Source organism: Bos mutus, chromosome 5, assembly GCF_027580195.1.
Source record: "Bos mutus isolate GX-2022 chromosome 5, NWIPB_WYAK_1.1, whole genome shotgun sequence".
Classification (NCBI taxonomy): Eukaryota; Metazoa; Chordata; class Mammalia; order Artiodactyla; family Bovidae; genus Bos; species Bos mutus.
The window spans coordinates 13,439,111-13,465,803 of NC_091621.1; the positions used below are offsets into that span (position 1 = coordinate 13,439,111).

At 37.8% G+C, this 26,693-nt stretch overlaps 1 protein-coding gene and 1 non-coding gene across 7 annotated transcripts in view; one reads left to right on the forward strand and one right to left on the reverse strand.

The window, feature by feature from the left end:
* The window catches only part of CFAP54 (cilia and flagella associated protein 54), a 304,320-nt gene that overhangs the window by 159,991 nt on the left and 117,636 nt on the right, over nt 1-26,693 (reverse strand). For all 6 annotated transcript variants that reach the window (XR_011464166.1, XM_070370322.1, XM_070370320.1 and 3 more), the window contains 6 exons: nt 19,218-19,329; nt 18,764-18,864; nt 12,965-13,195; nt 10,542-10,684; nt 8,690-8,871; nt 6,944-7,171 (listed from right to left, as the gene is read on the reverse strand). Coding sequence is in view for 5 of the 6 variants with exons in the window: in XM_070370322.1 (XP_070226423.1) it covers nt 6,944-7,171; nt 8,690-8,871; nt 10,542-10,684; nt 12,965-13,195; nt 18,764-18,864; nt 19,218-19,329 (997 nt within the window). In the remaining variant the exon portion in view is untranslated. The remainder of the gene's footprint in view (nt 1-6,943; nt 7,172-8,689; nt 8,872-10,541; nt 10,685-12,964; nt 13,196-18,763; nt 18,865-19,217; nt 19,330-26,693) is intronic.
* Nucleotides 12,518-12,589, forward strand: TRNAC-GCA (transfer RNA cysteine (anticodon GCA)). Its single transcript has one exon. It is a non-coding gene; the product is annotated as a tRNA-Cys (tRNA).

Below are 26,693 nucleotides of genomic sequence, written 5' to 3' on the forward strand. Positions count from 1 at the left end.
CCAGTGCCTTTTCCGCAATATGCTACTAGGTTGGTCATAACTTTCCTTCCAAGGAGTAAGCATCTTTTAATTTCATGGCTGCAGTCACCCTCTGCAGTGATTTTGGAGCCCAAAAAAATAAAGTCTGACACTGTTTCCACTGTTTCCCCATCTATTTGCCATGAAGTGATGGGACCAGATGCCATGATCTTCATTTTCTGAATGTTGAGCTTTAAGCCAAATTTTTCACTCTCCTCTTTCACTTTCAACAAGAGGCTTTTTAGTTCCTCTACACTTTCTGCCATAAGGGTGGTGTCATCTGCATATCTGAGGTTATTGATATTTCTCCTGGCAATCTTGATTCCAGCTTGTGCTTCTTCCAGCCCAGTGTTTCTCATGATGTACTCTGCATATAAGTTAAATAAGCAGGGTGACAAGATACAGCCTTGATGTACTCTTTTTCCTATTTGGAACCAGTCTGTCGTTCCATGTCCAGTTCTAACTGTTGCTTCCTGACCTGCACATAGGTGTCTCAAGAGGCAGGTCAGGTGGTCTGGTATTCCCATCACTTGAAGAATTTTCCATAGTTTATTGTGATCTACACAATCAAAGGCTTTGGCATAGTCAATAAAGCAGAAATAGATGTTTTTCTGGAACTCTCTTGCTTTTTCCATGATCCAGCGAATGTTGGCAATTTGATCTCTATTCCTCTGCCTTTTCTAAAACAAGCTTGAACATCTGGAGGTTCATGTATTGCTAAAGCCTGGCTTGGAGAATTTTGAGCATTACATTACTAGCGTGTGAGATGAGTGCAATTGTGCATAGTTTGAGCATTCTTTGGCATTGCCTTTCTTTGGGATTGGAAAGAAAACTGACTTTTTCCAGTCCTGTGGCCACTGCTGAGGTTTCCAAATTTGCTGGCCTATGGAGTGCAGCACTTTCACAGCATCATCTTCTAGGATTTGAAATAGCTCAACTGGAATTCCATCACCTCCACTAGCTTTGTTCGTAGTGATGCTTTCTAAGGCCCACTTGACTTCACATTCCAGGATGTCTGGCTCTAGGTGAGTGATCACATCATCGTGATTATCTGGGTCGTGAAGCTCTTTTTTGTACAGTTTTTTTGTGTATTCTTGCCACCTCTTCTAAATATCTTCTGCTTCTGTTAGATCTATACCATTTCTGTCCTTAATTGTGCCCATCTTTGCACGAAATGTTCCCTTGGTATCTCTAATTTTCTTGAAGAGATCTCTAGTCTTTCCCATTCTGTTGTTTTCCTCTATTTCTTTGCATTGATTGCTGAGGAAGGCTTTCTTATCTCTCCTTGCTATTCTTTGGAACTCTGCATTCAGATGTTTATATCTTTCCTTTTCTCCTTTGCTTTTCGCTTCTCTTCTTTTCACAGCTATTTGTAAGGCCTCCCCAGACAGCCATTTTGCTTTTTTGCATTTCTTTTCCATGGGGATGGTCTTGATCCCTGTCTCCTGTACAATGTCATGAACCTCATTCCATAGTTCATCAGGCACTCTATCTATCAGATCTAGGCCCTTAAATCTATTTCTCACTTCCGCTGTATAATCATAAGGGATTTGATTTAGGTCATACCTGAATGGTCTAGTGGTTTTCCCCACTTTCTTCCATTTCAGTCTGAATTTGGCAATAAGGAGTTCATGATCTGAGCCACAGTCAGCTCCCAGTCTTGTTTTTGCTAACTGTGTAGAGCTTCTCCATCTTTGGCTGCAAAGAATATAATCAATCTGATTTCAGTGTTGACCATCTGGTGATGATCATGTGTAGAGTCTTCTCTTGTGTTGTTGGAAAAGGGTGTTTGCTATGACCAATATGTTCTCTTTGAAAAACTCTATTAGCCTTTGCCCTGCTTCATTCCGTACTCCAAGACCAAATTTGCCTGTTACTCCAAGTGTTTCTTGACTTCCACTTTTGCATTCCAGTCCCCTATAATGAAAAGGACATCTTTTTGGGGTGTTAGTTCTAAAGGTCTTGTAGGTCTTCATAGAACCGTTCAACTTCCGCTTCTTCAGCGTTACTGGTTGGGGCATAGACTTGGATTACTGTAGACCCTCTTTTCACCAAAATTAAAGAGTTACTATGTAACTATTGTATTCATTTCCTTAAGTCCTTGCTGCATTTGAAACACCCTAGAGATGTTTTCTTTTAATTTAAAAAATTTATTTATTCTTAATTGAAGGATACTTGCTTTACAATGTTGTGTTGGTTTCTGCCAAACATCAACATTAATTGGCCATAGGTATATATATATGTCCCCTCCTTCTTGAACATCCCTCCCACTTCTCTCCCCATCCCACACCTCTAGGTTGTTACAGTCCAGATTTGAGTTCCCTGAGCATACAGTAAATTCCCATTGGCCATCTATTTTACATATGGTAATGTTTATTTCCATGTTACTCTCTTCATATATCCCATCCTGTCCTTCCTCCTCCCTCACCATCAGTCTGTCCATCAGTCTGTTCTCTATGTCTGTGTCTCCTTTGCTGCCCTGAAATAATTTCATCAGTACCATCTTTCTAGATTCCTTATATATGTGTTACTATACAATATTCATTTTTCTCTTTCTGACTTACTTCGCTCTGTATAATAGACTATAGGCTCATCCACCTCATTAGAACTGACTCAAATGCACTCCTTTTTATGGTTGAGTAATAGTTCATTGTAAATCCATACCACAGCTTCTTTATCCATTCATCTGTTGATGGACATCTGAGTTTCTTCCAGGTCCTAGCTATTGTAAATTGTGCTGCAATGAACATTGGGGCACATGTGTCTTTTTCAATTTTGGTTTCCTCAGGGTATATGCCTCCTAGTGGGATTACTGGGTCATATGGTAGTTTTATTCGTAGTTTTTTAAGGAATCTCCATACTGTTTTCCATACTGGCTGTTATCAATTTACATTCTCACCAACAGTGCAAGAGGCTTCCCTCTTCTGCACATCCTCTCTAGCATTTATTGTTTGTAGATTCTTTTTGATGATGGCCATTCTGACTGGTGTGAAGTGATATCTCATTGTAGTTTCGATTTGCATTTCTCTAATAATGAGTGATGTTGAGCATCTTTTCCTGTGTTTATTAGCAAAATCCTTTAGATCCACCTACTGGCCAGACTATCAGAGAAGGGCATGGCAACCCACTCCAGTGTCCTTGCCTGGAGAATCCCATGGACAGAGGAGCCTGGTGAGCTATAGTCCATGGGGTCGCAAAGAGTTGAACATGACTGAAGCGACTTAGCATGCACGTACTGGCGAGACTATAGCCCAATAAAGTTAGTAGGGCTTCCCTGGTGACTCAGCAGTAAAGAATCTGCCTGCCAGTGCAGGAGACATGGGTTCAATCCCTGGGTTGGGAAGATTTCCTGGAGAAAGAAATGACAACCCACTCTGGTATTCTTGCCTGGGAAATCCCATGGACAGAAAAGCCTGGCAGGCTACAATCCATGGGGTCAGACTAAACAACAATAACAACAAACCAAGTCTCAGTTCAATTCAGAACATTCCCTCCCATAAGATTCATAGTCCTTGAATTTGGAAGAGACCTTGAAAATCATCTGCTTGTGAAGGTATGAATAATAGGTGTGATATACATGACCTATGTGAATTTGCCCCCTTAGCACAGCGTCTGGCACATAACATGCTCAATAAAAGATAGATGTCATTTTGCTGATGTTATAAGCTCCGCCCTTATAATCTAATAATCAAAAGTCAAAGAAGTCAAATGACACCAGTTCCATTTATCTAAGTTCTCTTGCTGTGTGGATGAAAAATGGAATAATTTATGATTATAGGTGATAGATCTAAAGTTATTGCCAGATTTGTTAACATTTCTCCATTTCTAAACCATTCATAAAGAAAATCATACATGGGGTGATACCATCCTTACGGTAGTCTAGTAGAGCAACCACACTGTCTAGATTCATATCTTCACTGATAAAAAACCAGTAGTTGTTTTAAAAATTAGCAAGGAAATGCTTGATTTATTTTTCAGACTCTCTCATAAAAGGTTTTATTCTTTCTGGCCTCTGTTCTTCAAGTCGGTCTCTGATTGAACTCATGGAATCTTTTCTTTCATTCATTTTTTAAAATTTTATTTATTTTGGCTGTGCAGGGTCCTTGTTGCTGCTTGAGTTTTTCCTTAGTTGCAGCAAGTAGGGGCTACTCTCTAGTTGCAGTACAGAGACTTCTCTTTTTTTTCATATTTTAACATGTTTTATTTTATTTTATTAATTTAAATTTATTTATTTTAATTGGAGGCTAATTACTTTACAATATTGTATTGGTTTGCCATACATCAACATGAATCTGCCACGGGTGTACATGTGTTCCCCATCCTGAACCCCCCTCCAACCTCCCTCCTCGCACCATCCCTCTGGGTCATCCCAGTGCACCAGCCCCAAGCATCCTGTATCCTACATCAAACCTGGACTGGCAATTCATTTCTTATATGATATTATACATGTTTCAATGCCATTCTCCCAAATCATCCCACCCGCTCCCTCTCCCACAGAGTCCAAAAGACTGTTCTATAATCTGTGTCTCTTTTGCTGTTTCGCGTATAGGGTTATCATTATCATCTTTCTAAATTCCATATATATGCGTTAGTATACTGTATTGGGGTGTTTTCCTTTCTGGCTTACTTCACTCTGTATAATAGGCTCCAGTTTCATACACCTCATTAGAACTGATTCAAATGTATTCCCATCACTTCATAGGAAATACATGGGGAAACAGTAGAAACAGTGGCTGACTTTATTTTGGGGGGCTCCAAAATCACTGCAGATGGTGATTGCAGCCATGAAATTAAAAGACGCTTACTTCTTGGAAGAAAAGTTATGACCAACCTAGATAGCATATTGAAAAGTAGAGACATTACTTTGCCAACAAAGGTCCATCTAGTCAAGGCTATGGTTTTTCCAGTGGTCATGTATGGATGCGAGAGTTGGACTGTGAAGAAAGCTGAGCGCCAAAGAATTGATGGTTTTGAACTGTGGTATTGGAGAAGACTCTTGAGAGTCCCTTGGATTGCAAGGAGATCCAACCAGTCCATCCTAAAGGAGATCAGTCCTGGGTGTTCATTGGAAGGACTGATGCTGAAGCTGAAACTCCAGTACTTTGGCCACCTCATGCAAAGAGTTGACTTATTGCAAAAGACCCTGATGCTGGGAGGGATTGGGGGCAGGAGGAGAAGGGGACGACAGAGGATGAGATGGCTGGATGGCATCACCGACTCAATGGACATGAGTTTGAGTGAACTCCAGGAGTTAGTGATGGACAGGGAGGCCTGGCATGCTGTGATTCACAGGGTCGCAAAGAGTTGGACACGACTGAGCGACTGAACTGACTGACAATCCATCTTGGTGAACACACTATGTGCTTTGTTTCCAACCTCCCTCAGTGTACTACACATCAGTGCTGACACTAATTACCCCACAGTTAGGGTCAGATTCCACAGGTTTAAGAAGGGTCTGTGCTCACTGGAGATGCCAGTCACAGGTCCTCTGGCACCTGAACTCCTGACTGACCAGTTGTAAACTCAGGTCAGTAATTTCCTAGAATGACTCAGAACTCACTGACACAGTTTTCTTATGAAGGATATAACCCAAGAATAGCCAAATGCAAGACGGGCCAGGTCTGGATGGGTCTAAGATAAGGCATTTCTGTGACCTTTCCTATGGACTCAGGGCCTGAGATCTGCTTAGTACATCAATGCATCCACCAAGCAGAATGTTTTTCAAGCTTTGGGTATCCAAAGTATATTCTGAATCTCTGTTATTTGGTATATACACATTTATGATTAGTATGTCTTTCTGATTAATTGAGCTTCTTCTCATTATGAAGTGTCCCTCTTTATCTTTCAAAATACTTTTTGACTTGAAGATCATTTTATCTAATATTAATATAGCCTCATCAACCTTTCTATGCTAACTATTTTTGTAGTATAATTCTTCCAATTACTGTTTTATTTTCAATCTATCTGTTTCTTCATATCTAGAGTGCTTCTCTTATGGACAAGTACACGTCTCTCTTTTTTTAACCCAGACAATCTCTGCCTTTTAACTGGGGTATTTAGTCTACTTATATTTAATACAGTTATTGATATAATTGGGCTAGGTTATTTGTTATCTTCTATTTGTTCCATGTGTTTGTGTTCCTCTTTCCCTGCTTTCTTTAGTTAACTGACTATTATTTAGTTTTCCATTTTAGTTTTAGCTTTCATTTGGCCTTTTAGCTATATCACTTTTTTTGGTAGTTACTTGGGGGATTATTAAATGCATACTTAACTTATCACATTCCACTTAAAGTTAATACTGTATCACTTTATACTTACATAAAGTTTAAAAACTTATTCAGTTTCATTTTATTTGCCCTCCCAGTCTTTTGTACTGTCATTATCATATATTTTACATCTGAAAAATGTTATAAACCCCATGATTCAAAATATTTATGTGTTTACTAATTTTTAATGTGTTTAAGTTATATGAGGTTTGCTTTTTTTTTCAGTTTTATTTTCATGCTTTAAACTACCGTGTGGTAGATTTGAAATGGCTGCAAATTCTACATCTAGAGAAACAGAACAGGGACTAAAACAAGTATCAATCAACAAGCTACATGATCTGTTTTAGGGTCTGTTTTTTCTCTGTCAAATGATTGCCATGAAGATTAAATGTACTTTGGTTAGTTTCTGTAGAAGCTGGAGCTCAATAAATGCTACTTTCTTTTCCATTTAAGAAACTGATTTTCAGGCAGATATTTGTAATTAACATCAGTGCACATTATATACTGTGAACCAAACAACAAAGCAAATAAAATTAAGACAAACCAAAAAACAACTCAAGCAAAATATAAAATTTCTACTTATCCCAAGCTGTATGGTACACACACACAAAAAAATTGTTAATCAACTACAATAAAGAGAATTGCCCAAATACTCTTACCTTAATAGAATCAGTATTCTGTAGTTCTATTAACATGTCAATAAGTAATTCTGCTCCCAAATAGAATGGTAAAACAGAGATACAGAGGAAACTATCCTGGCTAATAGGAAATGTCTTATACAGATCCACTGCTTGTTTATGCAGTATTTGTAGCTCCTGAGTAAAGTTCCAAAGGGCCCGACAGCAGTTCTGAAGCAGAGTCCAATAGCCACCACGATGAGCAAGAACCTAAGACAAGCACAACATTCAAAAGATGCCAAAGTTACAGATCTCTGAGTGACTTCACATCTCTGCTAATATTCTAAGTCAGTAATAAAATTTGTTATATGCTACTTACAGTGCTAAACACCATGGTAAGACATTTATATTCTAATATAACATTCTATATAACAACTCCTATGAAGAAAGTATGCACTAGTATTCTCATTTTACAGATGAGGAAATGAAGGCATGGGGCTAACTTGCCCTGGGTTATGACTCCACTAAATGATGAGCTAGGACTCCAACATGCCCATTGTTCTAAGTGCCGGGAATGTCTCAGTGAGCAAGGGAAACTGAGCCTGACCTTGTGCTGCTTTTGATTAGGAAAATCCAACACTATTAAGCAGACATATCAAAGTACAATTTCAGGGAATGGTAAGTGTTAGAAAGGAAATTAAAGTAGAAACTACTCACCCTGGTAAGGGTGAGAGGACAGGGTGGTCAGGAGAGAAGTCCTCTCTAAGGAGGTGACATATGAGCAGAGCCCAGAATGCTGAGTGGAACAACTCATGTGAAGGAGAGGGTGGGGTTATCGGGAGGAGAAGGGCCTTTGGGGCTGAGGGAACAGGAGGTGCAAAGTATGGATAGTGAGCCTGAGGACTGAAGAGGGAGGTTCTAAAGCACACTTAGTGCTTTCAGAACCACAGAGGGGAGAGTAGACTGCACCAGGGAGAGAGGAGCTGAGTTCTGAGAGGTAAGTAGGACCCAGACCCTCCAAGCCCTAAAGCTGCTAGAAAGGAGGATGGGATGCATTGTTAACGCCCATGGGAGATGATGTGAGATGACTTTACATATTTTAGAAAGTCACTCTCTACTCCATGAAGAAATATGGGAACTTAAGTCTTTTTTTCTTGTCCAGAAAGGATAGATTTCTTCTCATCTCTTGAGAAGTTTGACGTACCTCCGCTTCTTGCTATGAGAAAAAGGAAATTAATTTCTTTGTAGTTAATTCCTATTCTGAGTTTAATAATCTATCAGATAACATTTAAGAAGGAAAAAGAGAAAAGCAGTTGAGAGAAGACACAAGTAGCCTGTAGAAGCAGGTCGGGGGAAGGGTTAGGGCTTTCCTATACCTAGAAAGATATTCCCCTTTCCTAGAGGAGAGAAAGGAGCATGTGCTGCCCAGGAGGGAGCAACAGTCTAAAGAGGAACCCCTGGTCTCACTGGAGAAGCCCATGTTCCAGGTGTGGCTAGAAAGCAGCAGAGGGGTGTCTGAATATTCAAGGAGACTTTGTAGACAAGGACAAAGGGCACCTCAGCTCTGGATGATTGGATGACTAATGACAAAAGGGGTTCACCATCTCCCTCACAACTCTACCACTCTACTACTGAGACCTCAGTGCTGTGGCAAGCCTCACGGATGATTGATACAAAATCCAGCAAGTTTAGTCTCACTGTTGAAATCAAAATTATGAATAATAAGGAAATAAATATATCACACATGCCCAAATTCATGGGCTGAGATTCGAAGAAGGACCAACTTACCATTGCTCTCCTGCAATATAAAAAGATTTTCATAAAATGATCCAAGAGACCCACATTTGCAGATCGATCCTTTTCTTTACTGCTAAGTCCCGACTGAGAGTCTGATTCATAAACCGTTTGGGTCTTGGAAACATTTTCACCACTCATTTTGGAATTAAGAAATGCCAAAAATTCTTCAGCATCTACAGTATAAAAATAAAGTATAAAGTTATTGAAAGTAGAGAGTTAAGCTTCAGAAAACACAATAGGTGACTAGCATCAAATAAATAATTCAGATAACAACTGCTACATTAGTTTGGAGAAAGGAGAAAATTGTTATGGATGCGATGAACCAGGGAAAGTTTCCAGAGAAGGAGGTGCTTAGATTAGCTCTTAAGGGTGAATCATGATTTAGCTGTGGGGGAAGAGTATGGAGAGCATTTCAGGCAAAAATGATTGGCCAAAGGAATGAAGCAGAGGTAGGAATGTCATGTTTCAGGGGAGAAGAATGACAGGATCCTAACTTCCCTCCAAACAGGCTATTCCCTGGACACATACACTGGAAGATGAGGAGGATCCCCTGCAGTTAGGCAGTGCAGCAGCCCTGCTCACTCATCCTCCCGTTGCTGTGCTATAAAAACCACGGAGGACTTCTGCCACAAACATTCTCTTATTAGAACTCTGCATTAAACGCTAAGTCTCAATTGCAGAATCTATTGTAAATTTCATAGGAGGTCTTAGGGAGCTAGTTGAAAAGAAAACTCAAGAAAATATATACATATATATATATAGTAGTCTACATATGAAAACTCGGACTCTTTCTATGTCTAGGGAATTTACTTTTAAATACTTTAATAGTCATAGAATGACATGTAGGTACCAGTAAAACTATACCCCAGAAGAAATTAAAAACATGTCAAGTACCTCAAATACGAATCAAAACTCCTGGGAAAGTTAACCAGCATATGAAATACTTTGTCCCGCCATAAGCCAAACAGCATTTAAAGTGTCATTTTTTAAAAATCTATATAAGAGGGTTTGCAATAACATAAAGATATTGGAGATAAATGTTTGCTCGTGAAATGAGTGGTATTCAAGGTAAGTGATTACTCAGGAATAGTGTCATCAGTGCAACACCCAAACAGAGAGCCCTGCTCACATACATCTCTCCACCTCTTGGGAGCCCTTGTCACCTGACCAGAAGAGAGTATTGGCTGGTCCTACCATTAGAATATTATCTCATTCATCTTGGAGTAAACTTTCATGGAAGGTGTCGACTGAAGATCCTAAGGCAAGATCCTGAGTACAACTAGAAAGTCATGCCTGCTTGCAGCAGTATATTTGGTGGAATTTTACCTGAAACTTGCGTGCATGTTCAGTCGCTTCAGTCATGTCCGATTCTTTGCGACCCCATAAACTGTAGTACACTAGGTTCCTCTGTCCATGGGATTCTCCAGGCATAGATACTGGAGTGGGTTACCATTTCATCCTCCAGGGGATCTTCCCCACCCAGGGATTGAACATGTGAGAGCAGGCAGGGCTAACATTTGTTGAATGACCCAGTGAGTGAATACACAAAGGGCCTAGAACCAGGCACGGTATATCATCGATACTCAGTACAGGTTCTGAGTGGATCCCATAAGTTCTGCCTCCAAAAGGCATTCTTTCTGTTTGTGTTTCTCCATCTTCACCAACTTTGCCTCATCCAAGCCTTCATCACCTGAGAGTAAGTTTTCACTTACTTTGGCCACTGAAGGCTATGAATATTTTTTAAAGAACATTATATTTGTTGAACTGGCAAATTGGGGTAGGAGAAAATTCAATATAAAAATATCTAAAGACAATTTGATAGTATATAACGTATTTATTTTACCTGATGGTAAGTGAGCCTTTCTTTTTTTAGCTGTAAGAAGGAAATCAAGCATCACTTTATAGTTTTCTAGAGTCATTCTTCCTGTTGGTAATACTGTTCCTGAATTATACAGTGAGAACATAGTAGGGTCACATGATCGGAAACTGCAAAGGGAAAAAAACTCATTGAAAAAACAATAGAAGCAAAATTGAATTCTGTCAAATACTAAATAAATAAATAAATGTTCCAATGAAATTGGATTTAGCGCCAAGTTACCCTGATTCAAACGTGAGGGAGTGAAAGTCACTGAGTTGTGTCCAACTCTTTGCAACCCCATGGACTGTACTCCACTAGGCTCCTCTGTCCATGGAACTCTTCAGGCAAGAATACTAGAGTGGGTAGCCATTTCCTTTTCCAGAGGATCTTCCCAACCCAGGGATTGAACCTGGGTCTCCCACATTGCAGGCAGATTCTTTACCATCTGAGCCTTTCAGTCATTGTGTGATTGGACAGCCAGAGAAGAAGAGTTCTCCATGTCCAGAGGATAGTAAGGAAGCCCATCTGATCTGAACTGTTTTCCCTTTCAGAGCCTCAAAAATGGGTCACTTTGCTGAAAGTTTTCTCTGTCAAGAAATCTAAGTACTTCCTAAATGCTAACTTGGTCTAGTCCACATAGACCAGAATTTTATTTTAACCAAAACTCTGGAGAAACAGAAACTGAGTTCAAGTTCCTTGCAGATTTCAACCTGCATATTTTATCACTGGATTACTGAAATAAATACCCTCTTAATTCATATCCCTATCATCAGTCTCTCCTTCCTCCAATCCATCCAGTATTTTGCTATCAGAAAAATTTCTTATCATAGCCCTGTTTAAAAAAAAACCTTAAAATGGTACATAAATTAAAATTCAGATTTATAGACAGTTAAGACTATCCATGTTCTGGTACCGACATTCTCTTCCGATCATTTCTGACCACTCATTTTCAGATGCCCTAGACTCTGGTCAGACCACTAGGGGCTCCTGTCCTGAGTTTCCTACCTGGGCTGTGACTCGTTCTTCCATCATTCCGGAAAGCTTGTTTCTCTACCTGCATATTTTAAAATCTTGCCTGTCCATCAGGACCCAGGCCAAGTAGCTTCTCCCGTGAAACCTCTTCTGGTAGTCTCAGCCAGTAGAAAGCCTCCTTCCCAGGTACAAATACTTTATACCTAAAAGGTGTAGTTCACCTTTTACCTTAATTGACTATTATTTGTGAACATTTATGAGCCACTCTACCAGATTCCAACTTGTAGATCCTTTTCATCTCAGAATGCACCTCATGCCTACCTCAGTACCTTGTTTCTAATAAGTGCTCAATGAGGGTTTTGTTTTGGTTTTGGCTGCGCTGAACTTCCCAGGTAGCTCAGCGGTAAAGAGTCTGCCTGTCAAGCAGGAGACACAGGTTCGATCCTTGGATTGGGAAGATCCCCTGGAGAAGGAAATGGCAACCCACTCCAATATTCTGTGCCCACTCCAGTATTCTTGCCATGGACAGAGGAGCCTGGTGGGCTATAGTCCATGGAGTCACAAACAGTCGGACACAACTTGGCCACTAAACCACCACCACATGCAATTTGTTGGATCTTAGTTCTCCGACTGGGATCAAACCCCTGCCCTGTGCAGTGAATGCATGCAGTACTAATAACCAGACTTCAGGAAATTCCTTCAATGAGTAGTTTTTTTAAATGAAAAACTCTGGTTACATAAAGTTACTCTGGTTACATGGTATTCTGTATTATGTATTTATCTTATATTTTTACCTCCCATTTTATCTCCTCTAACACTTTAACCAAAAATAAACAAGAACTGGAAAATATCTTTTGAGTTAATGACAGAAAGTATAAATTATATAAGAAAGTATGACCTGTGTTTATGGAGGCTTAAAATATACCTCTAATGAAACAGAGATTTGCCTAAGGCCTACTAATATTTTGGTTACTATACAGTTAGGGGGATCCCTGGTGGCTCAGTGGTAAAAGCATCTGCCTGCAATGCAGAAGATGCAGGTTCGATCCCTGGGTTGGGAAGATCTCCTGGATAAGTAAATGTCAACTCACTCCAGTATTTTTGCCTGGAAAATTCCATGGACAGAGGAGCCTGACAGGCTATAGTCCATAGGGTAGCAAAGAATCAGACACAACTGAGAGACTGAGCATGGAGAGGTACAATTAATATTAAACTTCTCTTGGAAAATTCACTTTCTCCTTTCCCTGAAAGCTATATTGAATAACATATTCAAATGTATGTAAATTAGTACTTATATCCAGCACTTGTTTGGGAAAGATTCTGAGATAAGAAATTTTTAAATATACCAAAGTTATCATCAGCATTGGAGCCCTGAACATACAAACACTATCCATGTTTCTGAGACTAAAACAGTATTCATTGATAATATACTATACCTGACCATTATCGGTGAAGAACCAAATTTTATCTTTGTACGTTCCCCTAGCTTTGTTAAAAGCAAGTTGAAGTGTGCGCTTGCCAGATACAGATTCATCTGAGCTTTCCAGGGCATCTCCTCAAGAAATATTTGATGGAACCTCTTCTTTTTAACATAACTTAATATTAAAGGATTCAAGTTTTCCACCAGGAATCGATGTGCTACTTTTCGAACATCAGCTCTCTTATTTCTGTAGAGGGAAAAAGAAGTTTTGCAATTACAAGAACTTTTAGACATTTTATAACAAAGAATAATCCCTGTCTGTACAAAATACAGCAAGAAATCACTTGACTGTCCTTATGCAAATGTGTCTGGCTTATTTGTCATCTCCTTAGTGCTAAAAATGTGAACCAGGACAATGAAGAAGGCATGAGGGTAAACACTGAGGACAAGGACACTACAAATTGCCTTCGATTCTCTCTGCTGTCTGTGTCCTAGGCCCAAACCAAACAGCTTTTCTTTTCCGTCACCGAAAGACCACTGAGATTAGACAACCAAATTATAAGGTAATGTTCACATTCATCAACTAACTTCAATATTAAACAAGAAAATCATTTCTCTGTTCTTTTCCTTAAGGAAAAGAAAAACAATGGAGCCAAATTTTTCCTATCACTATCTAGATTACAGAGGAAATAAAACATCAGTCAACTCTACATGCAATAACTTCATACATCCATACCCAATGTGCTCTGAAAAACACTAAAATCTCAAGTTTTGGCTAATAGTTCAGATTTTAAGGATAATACATATTCAATTTGTTTCAAATTATTTCTATCAAAATCTCAAAGTAGCCCATCTAATTTCATAGTTACATAATTGTTTATATGGCATGACTTTATTTCTTCAAAATACTTAATCTGTTTTTTTAAAACAGTTGATGATGTTGCTGCCTCATTCTACCTGATTTATACTGAAAAAGGGGGGAAAAAAGATCTCAATTTGTAAGTTAAAGAATCTTGCTCACTTTGAAAGTTAACAAGTATGAATCTGAGTCAACACACACACACAGAAATAAAGGAAGGGAAATAGGGATGGATGGATGCAAGGAAGGAAGGAAGAAAGGTAGACCTTGCTGCACTGGAAGGACAGATATTCTAGAGAATAAAGGAAGGAAGGAAACTATTTTTGACATGCAGTGTTGATATTATCATTCAGTGTGGAGTTATTCTGTATTCGTTGGTGACTGACTTCCTTTGAATCCAAGGTTTTCTGAGCTTTTGCTGTTGTTTGGTTATCTTTGGTTAGCTTCTCTGATAGCTCAGTTGGTAAAGAATCTACCTGCAATGCAGGAGACCCCAGTTCAATTCCTGGGTCAGGAAGATCTGCTGGAGAAGGGATAGGCTACCTACTCCAGTATTCTTGGGCTTTCCTTGCACTTCAGCTAATAAAGAATCTGTCTGCAATGTGAGAGACCTGGGTTCAATCCCTGGGTTGGGAAGATTCCCTGGAGAAGGGAAAGGCTACCCACTCCAGAATTCTGGCCTGGAGAATTCCATGGACTACAGTCCATGGGGTCACAAAGAGTTGGACACGACTGAGCAACTTTCACTTCACTTCACTTCACTTGGTTGTCTTGGTAATGTCATGTGATTTCCAAACAGAAATGTTTTAAATACCTCAACCCTAAAAATTAAAACTATAATTTCCAAAATAAAAGTCAATCTTTTTCTTGTGTGAGATGGTTGTGAAAGTGAATTCGCTCAGTCGTGTCTGACTCTTTGTGACCCCGTGGACTGTAGCCCGTCAGGCTCCTCCATCCATGGGATTTTCCAGGCAAGAATACTAGAGTGGGTTGCCATTTCCTTCTCCAGGGGATCTTTCCATGTGAGATGGTTAAGTCACTTCAAGAAGCCAAGGAGAGTGACTGAACCAGAGGCATCTTCCCTGCTAGAGAGGGTAGGATGGTGAAAGCTCTCGCTTTCGCGTTAGGATTATTTTGAGCTGGAGGTAAATGAAAATCAGTAGATGCAGAAGGATGCCTTCTTGGAGATGCCCTTATCTAAGGGAAAATAGAAACTTCTGAAAAATATGAAGAATGCCATAAAACTCCTCTCCTGGGAAATTTTATGACTATGAAGAGGGAAAAACAGCACCTAGATGGACCTGCCCAAACAAGTCTTACTCCATTTGTTTTCTCTCATATTTCTACCACAGTTTGTTGCCCTTGAAAGCCTACACCCCTGGTCATTCTACTGTAAATTCATTGTCCTTTTGAAGATGCCCTAAGCCCAAATCCTAACCACCCCTTTGAGTTACTCATCACTGAGTTCTCCCATGCATAAGCATATGTTAATAAACCCCTGCTGTTTTTCTCTTGTTCATCACTCTTCTGTTAGTCTAATTTTACCAAGTTCCAGCTGAAGAATTTAGGAGAGTAGAAGGAAAACTCATTTTTTCTTTTTTTGCCTTAAGTCTCAGTGAACCTGTTTTAAAAAAGGAACTGGGAAGTAATAAGTATAAAAGCAAAAATTAAGGGAAAGGAAGATAAACACAATAAAGAGGACTGACAAAGACAAAATTTGGCTCTTTGAAAAAATGAGGGGAAAATAGACAAACCTCTGGCAAGATAAATCACAAAAATATGAGAGAAGACAAAAATTAATGAAGTTAGGAATGAAACAGTGTGCAACTGTAGATATAGCAGAGATTCAAAGGATAACATGAAAACATAATAACGTTTTATGAATAACTTTGAAAATTTGGTAAAATGGATAATCTCCTAAAAAATAGAATTCATCAAAAAGAACTAAAACAAAAATCACAGACTCAAATTGGCTATTCATCTTAAAAAAGTTGAATCAGTAGGTAAAAAAAATGAATGCATGTGGGCAGACCTAGAATGCTATAATAAAATATATATATTTGGTCTTTGTCTTTTATTTCAGGTATAGAGCTCCTAAAACTTGGAGTTTCCTGAGTGACAGGAATCTCCTGTTATTCATGATGCACTCCTTTGGAATACACCTGAGTCTAGTAAGGTGACTCAGGGTTGGGCTGTTAGAGAGCCTCAGCATAGAGGTTGGTCACTAGAAAAATCAAACACATGATGAGTAAGTGGAACTTTCAGTCTCAACCCCCAGTCTCTGGAGAGAGTAACTGCAGACTAGGTTTTTAAAAAAACCTATTAACAATGAAGTTCAGAGGGCCTCCAGTTTGGTGAACACATCCACGTGCTGGGAGAGTGACACATCACAACTCCGTAGAGACAAAGGCTCCTGTGCTCAGGACCCTTCCAGACATCATCTTACGAACTCCTTCATCTGGCTGATCATTTGCATCCATTATAAACCAGTAAACATAAGTAAAATATTTTCCTGAATTCTGTGAGCCATTCTAGCAAATTACTGACCTGAATGAGGGGAAGAGGAGTTATGGGAACCCCCTACTTGGAATAGACTCAACAGAAATGTGTGTACCTGGCCATCCTATTTGTGGCTGGCACCACAAGTGGGGCAGGGTCCTTTAACTTGTGGGACTAAGGCTGTCTCCAGGTAGATAGAACTGAGTTGAATTTTTAGGCTATAGTTCTACAAGGTATTACCACTAGGAGAAAACTAGGTGAAGGGTGTATGGGGGTCTCTCAGTTCTCTCAGTTGCAGTCAGAGAATTGGTTGGTTTTGCATCTTTGGATATAGGATATCTTTTGGGGGCAGTTTCCAGTTTTATTTATTGATGGTTGTTCTGCAGTTGTGATTTTGGTGTGCTCGAGTGAGGTGAGCCCAAGGTCCTTCTATTCCACTCTCTTGTCCCAACTCCCTGAGAAGTGGTTGGTTTTGGAAGACACCCCATTGGAGTCAAAGGTATGAGACAAAGACACTGCACATAGTTTAACATTTACATATTAATGTAATTTGACTGCACAGATTAAAAAAGAAAAAAATCTCAGTGGAGAAATATTTAGCAAAACTAAACACAATTCAGAAGAAAATTTTTAGAAAACAAGAAATCAGACAATTTCCTAAATTTGATACATATGACAACTTGCTAAATGACAAAAATGAAAGAATAGACTACTCAGTAAAAAGAGTTATTCAATTGGGTATAATGAAACTTTAAAAAAAAGAGGAGAGAGAGACTCTTCCTCTCACCATTCACAAAAATTTATTCAAGTTGGATGAAATTCTCAATTGTAAAATCAAATATTTACATTGAAAAAGAAAATATTTTACTCAGAAAAAATTTTAAAAATAATAAAATGAAATGCTGATACCTTTGATCCCATTAACAATTACAACTTTTAATTTAAAAAAGAAGACCTTTAAAATGCAAATGGATGAATGACATCTGGGAAAAGCATTAGTATCCAAACCTTTAAAAATAAATGAGAAAACAAAAGTTGTAAATGAGCAAAAGGATCTAAACAAGCAGTCTTGAGAATAGAAAAACTCTAGGGTTTAAACAAATATGAAAAGCTGCCTAAACTCATTCATAATCAAAGAAATAAAAATTCACAGCTCATAGGTCCACAAAAATTTGAAAATTTGATACTAATAGTAAGTATGAGGGAAGATGCTGAATAATGGAAACCTGACACACCACTGATGAAAATTTTAAAGCAATTTAGCAATATCTAGAAATGTTAAAATGTTCATATCCTGGAAACTACAGTCCTAAGTATTTACCCCAGAAACTCTCAAATGTGCATGTGGAGATGTATACAAGAATGTCCTTTGTAGCACTGTTTACATAATGGAAATGTGGACTGGACTTATATATAATCAACATGAAAAAAATCTCGCAAACATAATATTGAGGTATAAGAGCATATTGGCAAAACAAATTGTAAAAAATAACACCACATGTTCTTTAGGGGCATACACATATATATAATTGAAGTATAAAGCCAGTCATAAGCATGATAAATGCTAGGTTTTGGATAATATTACTACTGGGATAGAGGGGGGACAGAAATGCATTCCAAATGTTTCATATGGCACATTGCATATTGAGTACATGTTCATTTTTTATATCATTTTCTATACTCACTTAAATTATACCATAATTTAAATAAAGAAAATGAAGGAATAATCAAACAGACTGTGAGGCAAATGCAAACAAAAAGAAAATGAGAGTGGTTTCATTAATATTTATATGCTGAACATTACAATCAAAATCACTAAGCAGGTAAAGGAAGACATTACATAATGAAAGTAAACGATATAAAGAATCAAAACTGTGTGCTCATAACAACAAAAGCTAAACATACCACAGCATTACGAAAGTGAAAGTCGCTCAGTCATGTCCCACTCTGCAATCCCACGGCATGGAATTCTCCAGGCCAGAATAATGGAGTGGGTAGCCTTTCCCTTCTCCAAGGGATCTTCCCAACCCAGGAATCGAACCCAGGTCTCCCGCATTGCAGGTGGATTCTTTACTAGCTGAGCCACAAGGGAAGCCCAATAAGTATTATAGTTTTAGTTTTAGAAACAAGAACACCATTGGCCACTACTTAGAAGTAATTTACCAGTTTGACATCCTGGCCACTCTTAATCTAATTTACTGCAGCCACCAGCTCTACCCCAGGACAGTTACTCTCTAGTATATCATCCTGTTCATTTATTCTATAAAATTTATCAAAATTTTCAATTTTCTTGCTTATTTGTATGTTTGTTTATTTTATGTTCCTTTTAGTAGTATGTAAGCTCACTGATGGCAGTGATCCTATCTGTTGTGTCTACCAGTGTATCCCTGGTGCCTAAAATAATGCGCAACACATGTAACCCTCAAGTGAACATTTAATTAATTAATCAATCAATACCTTTCATGCTCCGGCATTTCAGAAATAAAGGGATTTTTATTCAAAAATTCTCTTAGAGTTTCCTTTCTTTTAGCTTTTTTTTTTTGCTTCATTTCTGTAGTCTTAACACAGGAGATAACAAAAATGTTACAAATTAAAATCTGAACACAAATCTGAGTACAACATAATTTACTTGTATTCTAATGCTTACCTCTTGACATTAAAACAGTGATTTCTTTATGCCCTTCAATTAAAATTATTTATCAAAAGTAACAGAAGTACCACTGTAGATAAAAGATTATAAAAATATCCATATAACTTAAGAATTAAAATATATTGTATAATTATAAGTTTATGCTTGTTGGTATTACCTTCTGTTTAATATTATAATAAATTATAGTGCAGCCAACCATCTCTAGATACATGAATCTCTTAAGTTCACTAACTGAAAATTCAAAATTTACATGAAACTTACTTTTCCAATCTCCACTACTGCAGCTCTGTACTTCTTCACAGGTTTGATGACCTTTTTAGACAAAGTATCCTTGTATTTCAGTTTTTTTATTCCAAGAAGGGACTCATTCCTCCTATTACAAAAAGATAAAGTCAGTTAAAAGGATATGCAAAAATTTGCAAAACTACCCCAAAGTAATAAATTTTTAATGAGTATTGTCACTGAAATTATTCTAGAAGCATTTCCAAAATTGGTTGCATTCCATGCATAAATGAGACTGTGATACTCCCAGTCCCATCAAGGAATAGCTGGCCTCTCAAAAGAGCAAAATGTAAATCATAGCATCAAATGTGATGAGAGCTGAAGTATCGATATGATATAGAACAAATAGAATCGAACTGGGAAAAAAAAAAGTGAACACTTTCCTTTCAAACCAAGTGACCCTAAACAGGATATCTTGCTTCCAACAGATTCAGTCCCTTTAGTTCTACCATGTGCAAGCTCCCAGCCACTACCACCTTCGGACATCAACAGGAGCTAAGCATTTTAGATTACTACACTCATCCATGGGGATCTGCAGGGGCTTGGTTCCAGGACCCTCTCAGATACCAAGTCAAGGAGGCACAAGTCTTTATATAAAATGGCATACTATTTACATATAACCTACACATATCCTCCTGTTGCTGCTGCTAAGTCACTTCAGTCGTGTCCGACTCTGTGCAACTCCATAGACGTCAGCCCACCAGGCTCCCCCATCCCTGGGATTCTCCAGGCAAGAACACTGGAGTGGGTTGCCATTTCCTTCTCCAATGCATGAAAGTGAAAAAGTGAAAGTGAAGTCGCTCAGTCGTGTCCAACTCTTAGCGACCCCATGGACTGCAGCCTACCAGGCTCCTCCATCCACGGGATTTTCCAGGCAAGAGTACTGGAGTGGGGTGCCATTGCCTTCTCCGCACATATCCTCCTATACAGTTTAAATCATCTCTTTAAATCATTTAAGTTGCAATGCAAATTCTGTATCAGTTCAGTTCTGTATAAATAACTGTAAATACAACATAAATATTATGTACAAAGTTGACAGGAGTGTGGCAAATTCAAGTTTTACTTTTTGGAACTTTCAGGAATTTTTTTCGAATATTTCTGATCCATGGTTGGCTGAATGCCTAGATGCAGAATGGATGCCAATGTCCAACAATATTAAATGTCCTCCCTTTCCCCTAGCTGGCATTCATTTTGGCAAATGTTTTGTCTGCCTGAACTATAACACAAAGCTTGGACCATTGATCAGAGGGAGACTTGGGAATCCCTTCTGTGCTCTGCTACTTACATTCTGAGCCTAGTTGCCTGCTGTTTTCCAACCAGCCTGGTCTCTCCTCTACCTCCTATCTCTCCCACCCCACCAGAATGCTTTTGTGGCTGTTATTCCAGAAAAAGCTGGAAAGAAGAGGAGGTTATGGAGCACCATCTTCCCAAACCTGTCAGCAATCTCCTCCATGCTCTGCAGAATGCTCTTCCACTGAGTAAACTCCTCCACTTCTCCACCTCTTCATAGAATGCTTTCTCCTAGCTCTGACTGCTTTCTATTTTGCTGATGGTGTGTTATGAAAAATAATATTTCTAAACTTTCATATAATCAATGTTATTGATCTTTGATTTCATGGCTTATTCATTGTTTTGGTTACATACGTCATGCCTGCTTCTGACCCAAAACATTGATTTCCAATGACTGTCTGCCTATTAATTCATAAACACAACTCTGTTATACTTTATTCGACAGAAAAGCCTCTCTTTTTACCCTTTTTTATTCTTTAAATATATTTCATTACTCTAGCCCATTCCATACAAACTAATCTGATTGGAATTGCATTAAACCAACAAGTTAATTTGAGAATAATAGAAATCTTTACAATATTCCATCTGCTCATCAAGTAATGTACTATTTCTCTCCATTTATTCCAGTCATTTTTTAATACCTCTTAGAAAAGATGTTGGTCTTTTTTATATTAGCCTAAATCCCCTCACAATTTCTGATAAACTTAATCCTGTACTTCACAACAACAGAATTGTTTTTCCATTATACTTTCTAGTTGACATAGCAAAGCATTGATTTTGCATCTACCCATCCTATGGAATTCTGTTGTTAGTTCTGATAGTTTTTAGTTAACTTGTTAAGTTAAAAATAATAATAACTTGCAGATATCAATCCTTCTATTTTCCGAGTACTTCACCTTGGAATTCACTTGGCAAACATTTTGGGGACCCTATCATATGATAATCACATGAATTCTAATCCTAATTTCTATTTCTTACTTTAAAGCACTGCCAATAATGTTCAAAATGATATTTTTTAATAAAAGATAGGAGGAATAATAGGTTTCTGTGTGGTCCTGCATATTTTAACAGAAAATCTTCTTCTAATCCTGATTTGCTAGGAATTGCTGTTGCTGAACTTCATGATATGACTTTTCAGCACAAAAGACTCCTTTGACTACTAGTGATAATTATATTTAGACTTCTTATGATATATTGAGAACAAAATCTACATTCTCACAGCTAAATTTATAAGCTAGTGTTTTATTTTGATTTTGTATATTTCTAAATAAAGTCAACCCCTAATTTTCTACTTTTTTATTCTCTTTTTACACATGTGTTATCAGAGCCTGCTGTAAAAATTTACAAGGAAACTATAACTACACTCTGAAGTGTGTGTGTGCTCAGTCATGTCCTACTCTTTGTGACCCCATGGACTGTAATGTACCCTGTCAAGCTCCTCTGTTCATGGAATTCTTCAGGCAAGAATACTGGAGTGGGTCAGCATTTCCTACTCCAGGGGATCTTCCCACCCAGGGATCAAATCCGAGATCTCCTGTGTTTCCTGCATTGGCAGGTAGATTCTTTGCCACTGGGCCACCTGGGAAGCCCTGAAGTAGCTTTATGTTAAACAAAATTATTTGTTCCTATGAGAGAACTTGCTTAAAAAGTTTTTGATCTCTCCAAATTTTTTTTAATTTTATTTTTAAACTTTACAATATTGTATTGGTTCTGCCATATATCGAAATGAATCTGCCACAGGCATACATGTGTTCCCCATCCTGAACCCTCCTCCCTCCTCCCTCCCCCTACCATCCCTCTGGGTCGTCCCAGTGCACCAGCCCCAAGCATCTAGTATCATGCGTTGAATCTGGACTTGCGACTCGTTTCATATGTGAATGGCATTGAAATATGATCTCTCCAAATCTTTTACTGCTTCAATAAACTCATATAATTAAAAATTTTCCAGATAATCATCACTCTAAGTTAGATTTTCAAACTGATTCATGTTAAATTACATACATTGTTTTCTAAAATTTAACAACTTCCAAATTTATGACTATTTTCTCTTTGGATTACTTACATTTCACTTTTTCTTATTTTGTTGGCCAGAAAATTACCTAATTTATTCATATCTTCAAAGACTAAACCTAGCAGTTACCATTGGACTATTTTAAAACCAATTTATAATTGATTAATTTCAACTTATTCTATTTCTTCTACTGTCTTAGATTTATTTTGTTATTTTACCAATTTCTCGAGTTCAATAAAAGCTAATTTAATTTTATTTTACTCTTTTAGTAAGTAACAGAAGCTTCTAAAGCTAAAAATTTGTTTTTACTGCTTTGAATACATTTGATATTGGACTTCTCACTAGCATGATTTTCATGCTCTATACTTTTAGATTTAGCTGGGAGAGAATGGGGGCAAGAGGAGAAGGGGATGACAGAGGATGAGATGGCTGGATGGCATCACTGACTCGATGGACATGAGTCTGGGTGAACTCCGGGAGTTGGTGATGGACAGGGAGGCCTGGCGTGCTGCGATTCATGGGGTCGCAAAGAGTCAGACACGACTGAGCAACTGATCTGATCTGATCTGATCTGATAGTTATATATAATTATATATACCAGTCATCATTTTGTTATAATATTTCAGTTGTACTGTATGAATTGCATTGTATGAATGTGATCTTTACAAATTTTAGACTAGGTGGTCTACTGAGATTTATTTTGCAGTTTAAAAATTACTTTTCTAAAATTTAATAAGTGCTATAATATAAAGGGTGTTTAGTCTCAGTTGGCTATATATATTAAATTAATCTTATTAGTTATATACATTTTCTATGTCCTTATCTCTTTTTAAGTATCATGTTTAACTCTCAATATCATTATTTTCTATCAAATTAGCCTTCTTTTCATCAGTTATTTCCATATACTTTTATTTTTTGTTATGTAGAACATAAAAATTCATTGAATATCTTCATTGTGATTTATAAGCATTATTAATAGAATCAACAATGTGAAAAGTTAGCATTAAAAATAAGTAACAAAGAGATTACTTTTAAATGTTCCCAAGACAAATAATTAAAATTTTAAAAGAAAAAACCCTAAAGTTTAATCTAAATCCTTACACCAAAATAAATTCCATATGGATTAAAACACTAAATCTAAACTGTGAAACTAAAAAGTTGGAAGAAAACATTGCTGCATATTTGTCTGTTGAAGTAGAAAAAAAGTTTCTTCATGCAAAAATATGTCAAGCATACAAATACAAAAAGAAAATAGATATTACTAACAAAGTAGAGATCAAGGACTTACTTCTGCCCCTCCTCTGTATTTTTTGACTTGAAGAACATCCTAGAACATCTGCCCAGGCTTAAATGTTGAAATCATTACCTTTGACTTGAACTCACTTATACTGTTCAATCTCCAAACTCATATCCTTTTTTGTACCACTGGTCTCAAACACTTATTCTATTTTCCTATTTCAGATTATCTATTCTTCTTCAGTTGGACCTCCATGGTCAGCCCTCCAAATTTTACTGCACACTGAAAGTGCCTTCTGATTTTCTTTGGTATCAAGAATATTATTTACAGCTTCCAAGGTTCTCATTTTGGCTATCGTTTATTTAATTTGGTGGGACTTTCTAATTCTGTCCAGCTCTCTCATTACAATGGCCTGCTTTCATGTAATGAAAGCAATTTCCTCTTTCATCTTTTGAAAATACAAAGCACATGTATTTCAAGCTTTTGTTTTAATAAATGAAGTGCCTATTTTAGGAAGAATATTTTCCTGTAGGTTTTTATGAGAATGTTCCTCTTTGACATTTTTAAAGTAGATCTTGTGTTACTGATGTTTTTCCTACAATGAGATAGATTAGACCTATGTCCAGTTTTAAAATCAAAACCCAACTATTGGAAGAAAAGCTGAATTCATTTGGCGTCTCTCATAACTAGTTGGCACAAAACACAATTTTCCTTGGGGGCAGAGAGAGCCATTTAGGCTTAGTGAATAAAAGGGTTAACTTTAAAGTTTTACTACTTCTATTTGAGGAACTCCATTCACATATACATACGGGAACCCCAAGGAATGACTGCTTGCTACTGTAGAGAATTAGAAAAGCATAGTACATGGCCAAAACCAGACTTCAAAACCACACCATACACAAAAATAAACTCAAAATGGATTAAAGACTTAAAGTGAAGAACCTGAAACCATAAAACTCCTAGAAGAAAACATAGGCAGTATGCTCTTTGACATGAATTTTAGCAATATATTTTGGAGATATGTCTCCTCAAGCAAGGGAAACAAAAGCAAAAGTAAGCAATCATTTTAACCTGTTAAAATAAGTTGTAAACACCTTAAAGAAAAAAAAAGCATAAGTAAACAAATGGGACTACATCAAAGAGAGGGGGAAGGGGAATTACTGATGATAGCCCAAAGGCACAAACTTCCAGTTACAAGGTAAAGAACAACTAGGGATGTAATGTACAACATGATAAAGATAACTAACATGCATGCTACATGTTACAAATAAAAGTTTTTAAGAGGGTAAATCTTAAGAATTCTCACCATAAGGAAGAAAAAAATTTTTTCTGCTTTTATTTTTTTTTAATCTTTTTTTCTTTTACTTTACAATATTGTATTGGTTTTGCCATACACCAACATGCATCCACCATGGGTGTACACGTGTTCCCCATCCTGAACCCCCCTCCCACCTCCCTCCGCATACCATCCGTCTGGGTCATCCCAGTGCACCAGCCCCAAGCTTCCCGTATCCTGCATCACACCTGGACTGGCGATTCATTTCTTATATGGTATTATACATGTTTTAATGCCATTCTCCCAAATCATCCCCCACTCCCTCTCCCACAGAGTCCAAAAGACTGTTCTATACATCTATGTCTCTTTTGCTGTCTCACATACAGTGTTGTCGTTACCATCTTTCTAAATTCCATATATATGCGTTAGTATACTGTATTGGTGTTTTTCTTTCTGGCTTACTTCACTCTGTACAATAGGCTCCAGTTTCATCCACCTCATTAGAACGGATTCAAATGTATTCTTTTTAATGGCTGAGTAATACTCCATTGTGTATATGTACCACAGCTTTCTTATCCATTCATCTGCTGATGGACATCTAAGTTGCTTCCATGTCCTGGCTATTATAAACAGTGCTGTGATGAACATTGGGGTACACGTGTCTCTTTCAGTTCTGGTTTCCTCAGTGTGTATGCCCAGCAGTGGGATTGCTGGGTCGTATGGCAGTTCTATTTCCAGTTTTTTAAGGAATCTCCACACTGTTCTCCATAGTGGCTGTACTAGTTTGCATTCCCACCAACAGTGTAAGAGGGTTCCCTGTTCTCCACACCCTCTCCAGCATTTATTGCTTGTAGACTTTTGGATCACAGCCATTCTGACTGGCGTGAAATGGTGCCTCATTGTGGTTTTGATTTGTATTTCTCTGATAATGAGTGATGTTGAGCATCTTTTCATGTGTTTGTTAGCCATCTGTATGTCTTCTTTGGAGAAATGTCTGCTTAGTTCTTTGGCCCATTTTTTGATTGGGTCGTTTATTTTTCTAGAATTGAGCTGCAGGAGTTGCTTGTATATTTTTGAGATTAGTTGTTTGTCAGTTGCTTCTTTTGCTATTATTTTCTCCCATTCTGAAGGCTGTCTTTTCACCTTGCTTAGAGTTTCTTTTGTTGTGCAGAACCTTTTAATTTTAATTAGATCCTATTTGTTTATTTTTGCTTTTATTTCCAATATTCTGGGAGGTGGGTCATAGAGGATCCTGCTGTGATGTATGTCAGAGTGTGTTTTGCCCATGTTCTCCTCTAAGATTTTTTATAGTTTCTGGTCTTATGTTTAGATCTTTAATCCATTTTGAGTTTATTTTTGTGTATGGTGTTAGAAAGTGTTCTAGTTTCATTCTTTTACAAGTGGTTAACCAGTTTTCCCAGCACCACTTGTTAAAGAGATTGTCTTTTCTCCACTGTATATTCTTGCCTCCTTTGTCAATGATAAGGTGTCCATAGGTGCGTGGGTTTATCTCTGGGCTTTCTATTTTGTTCCATTGATTTATACTTCTGTTTTGTGCCAGTACCATACTGTCTTGACGACTGTGTCTTTGTAGTAGAGCCTGAAGTCAGGCAGTTTGATTTCTCCAGTTCCATTCTTCTT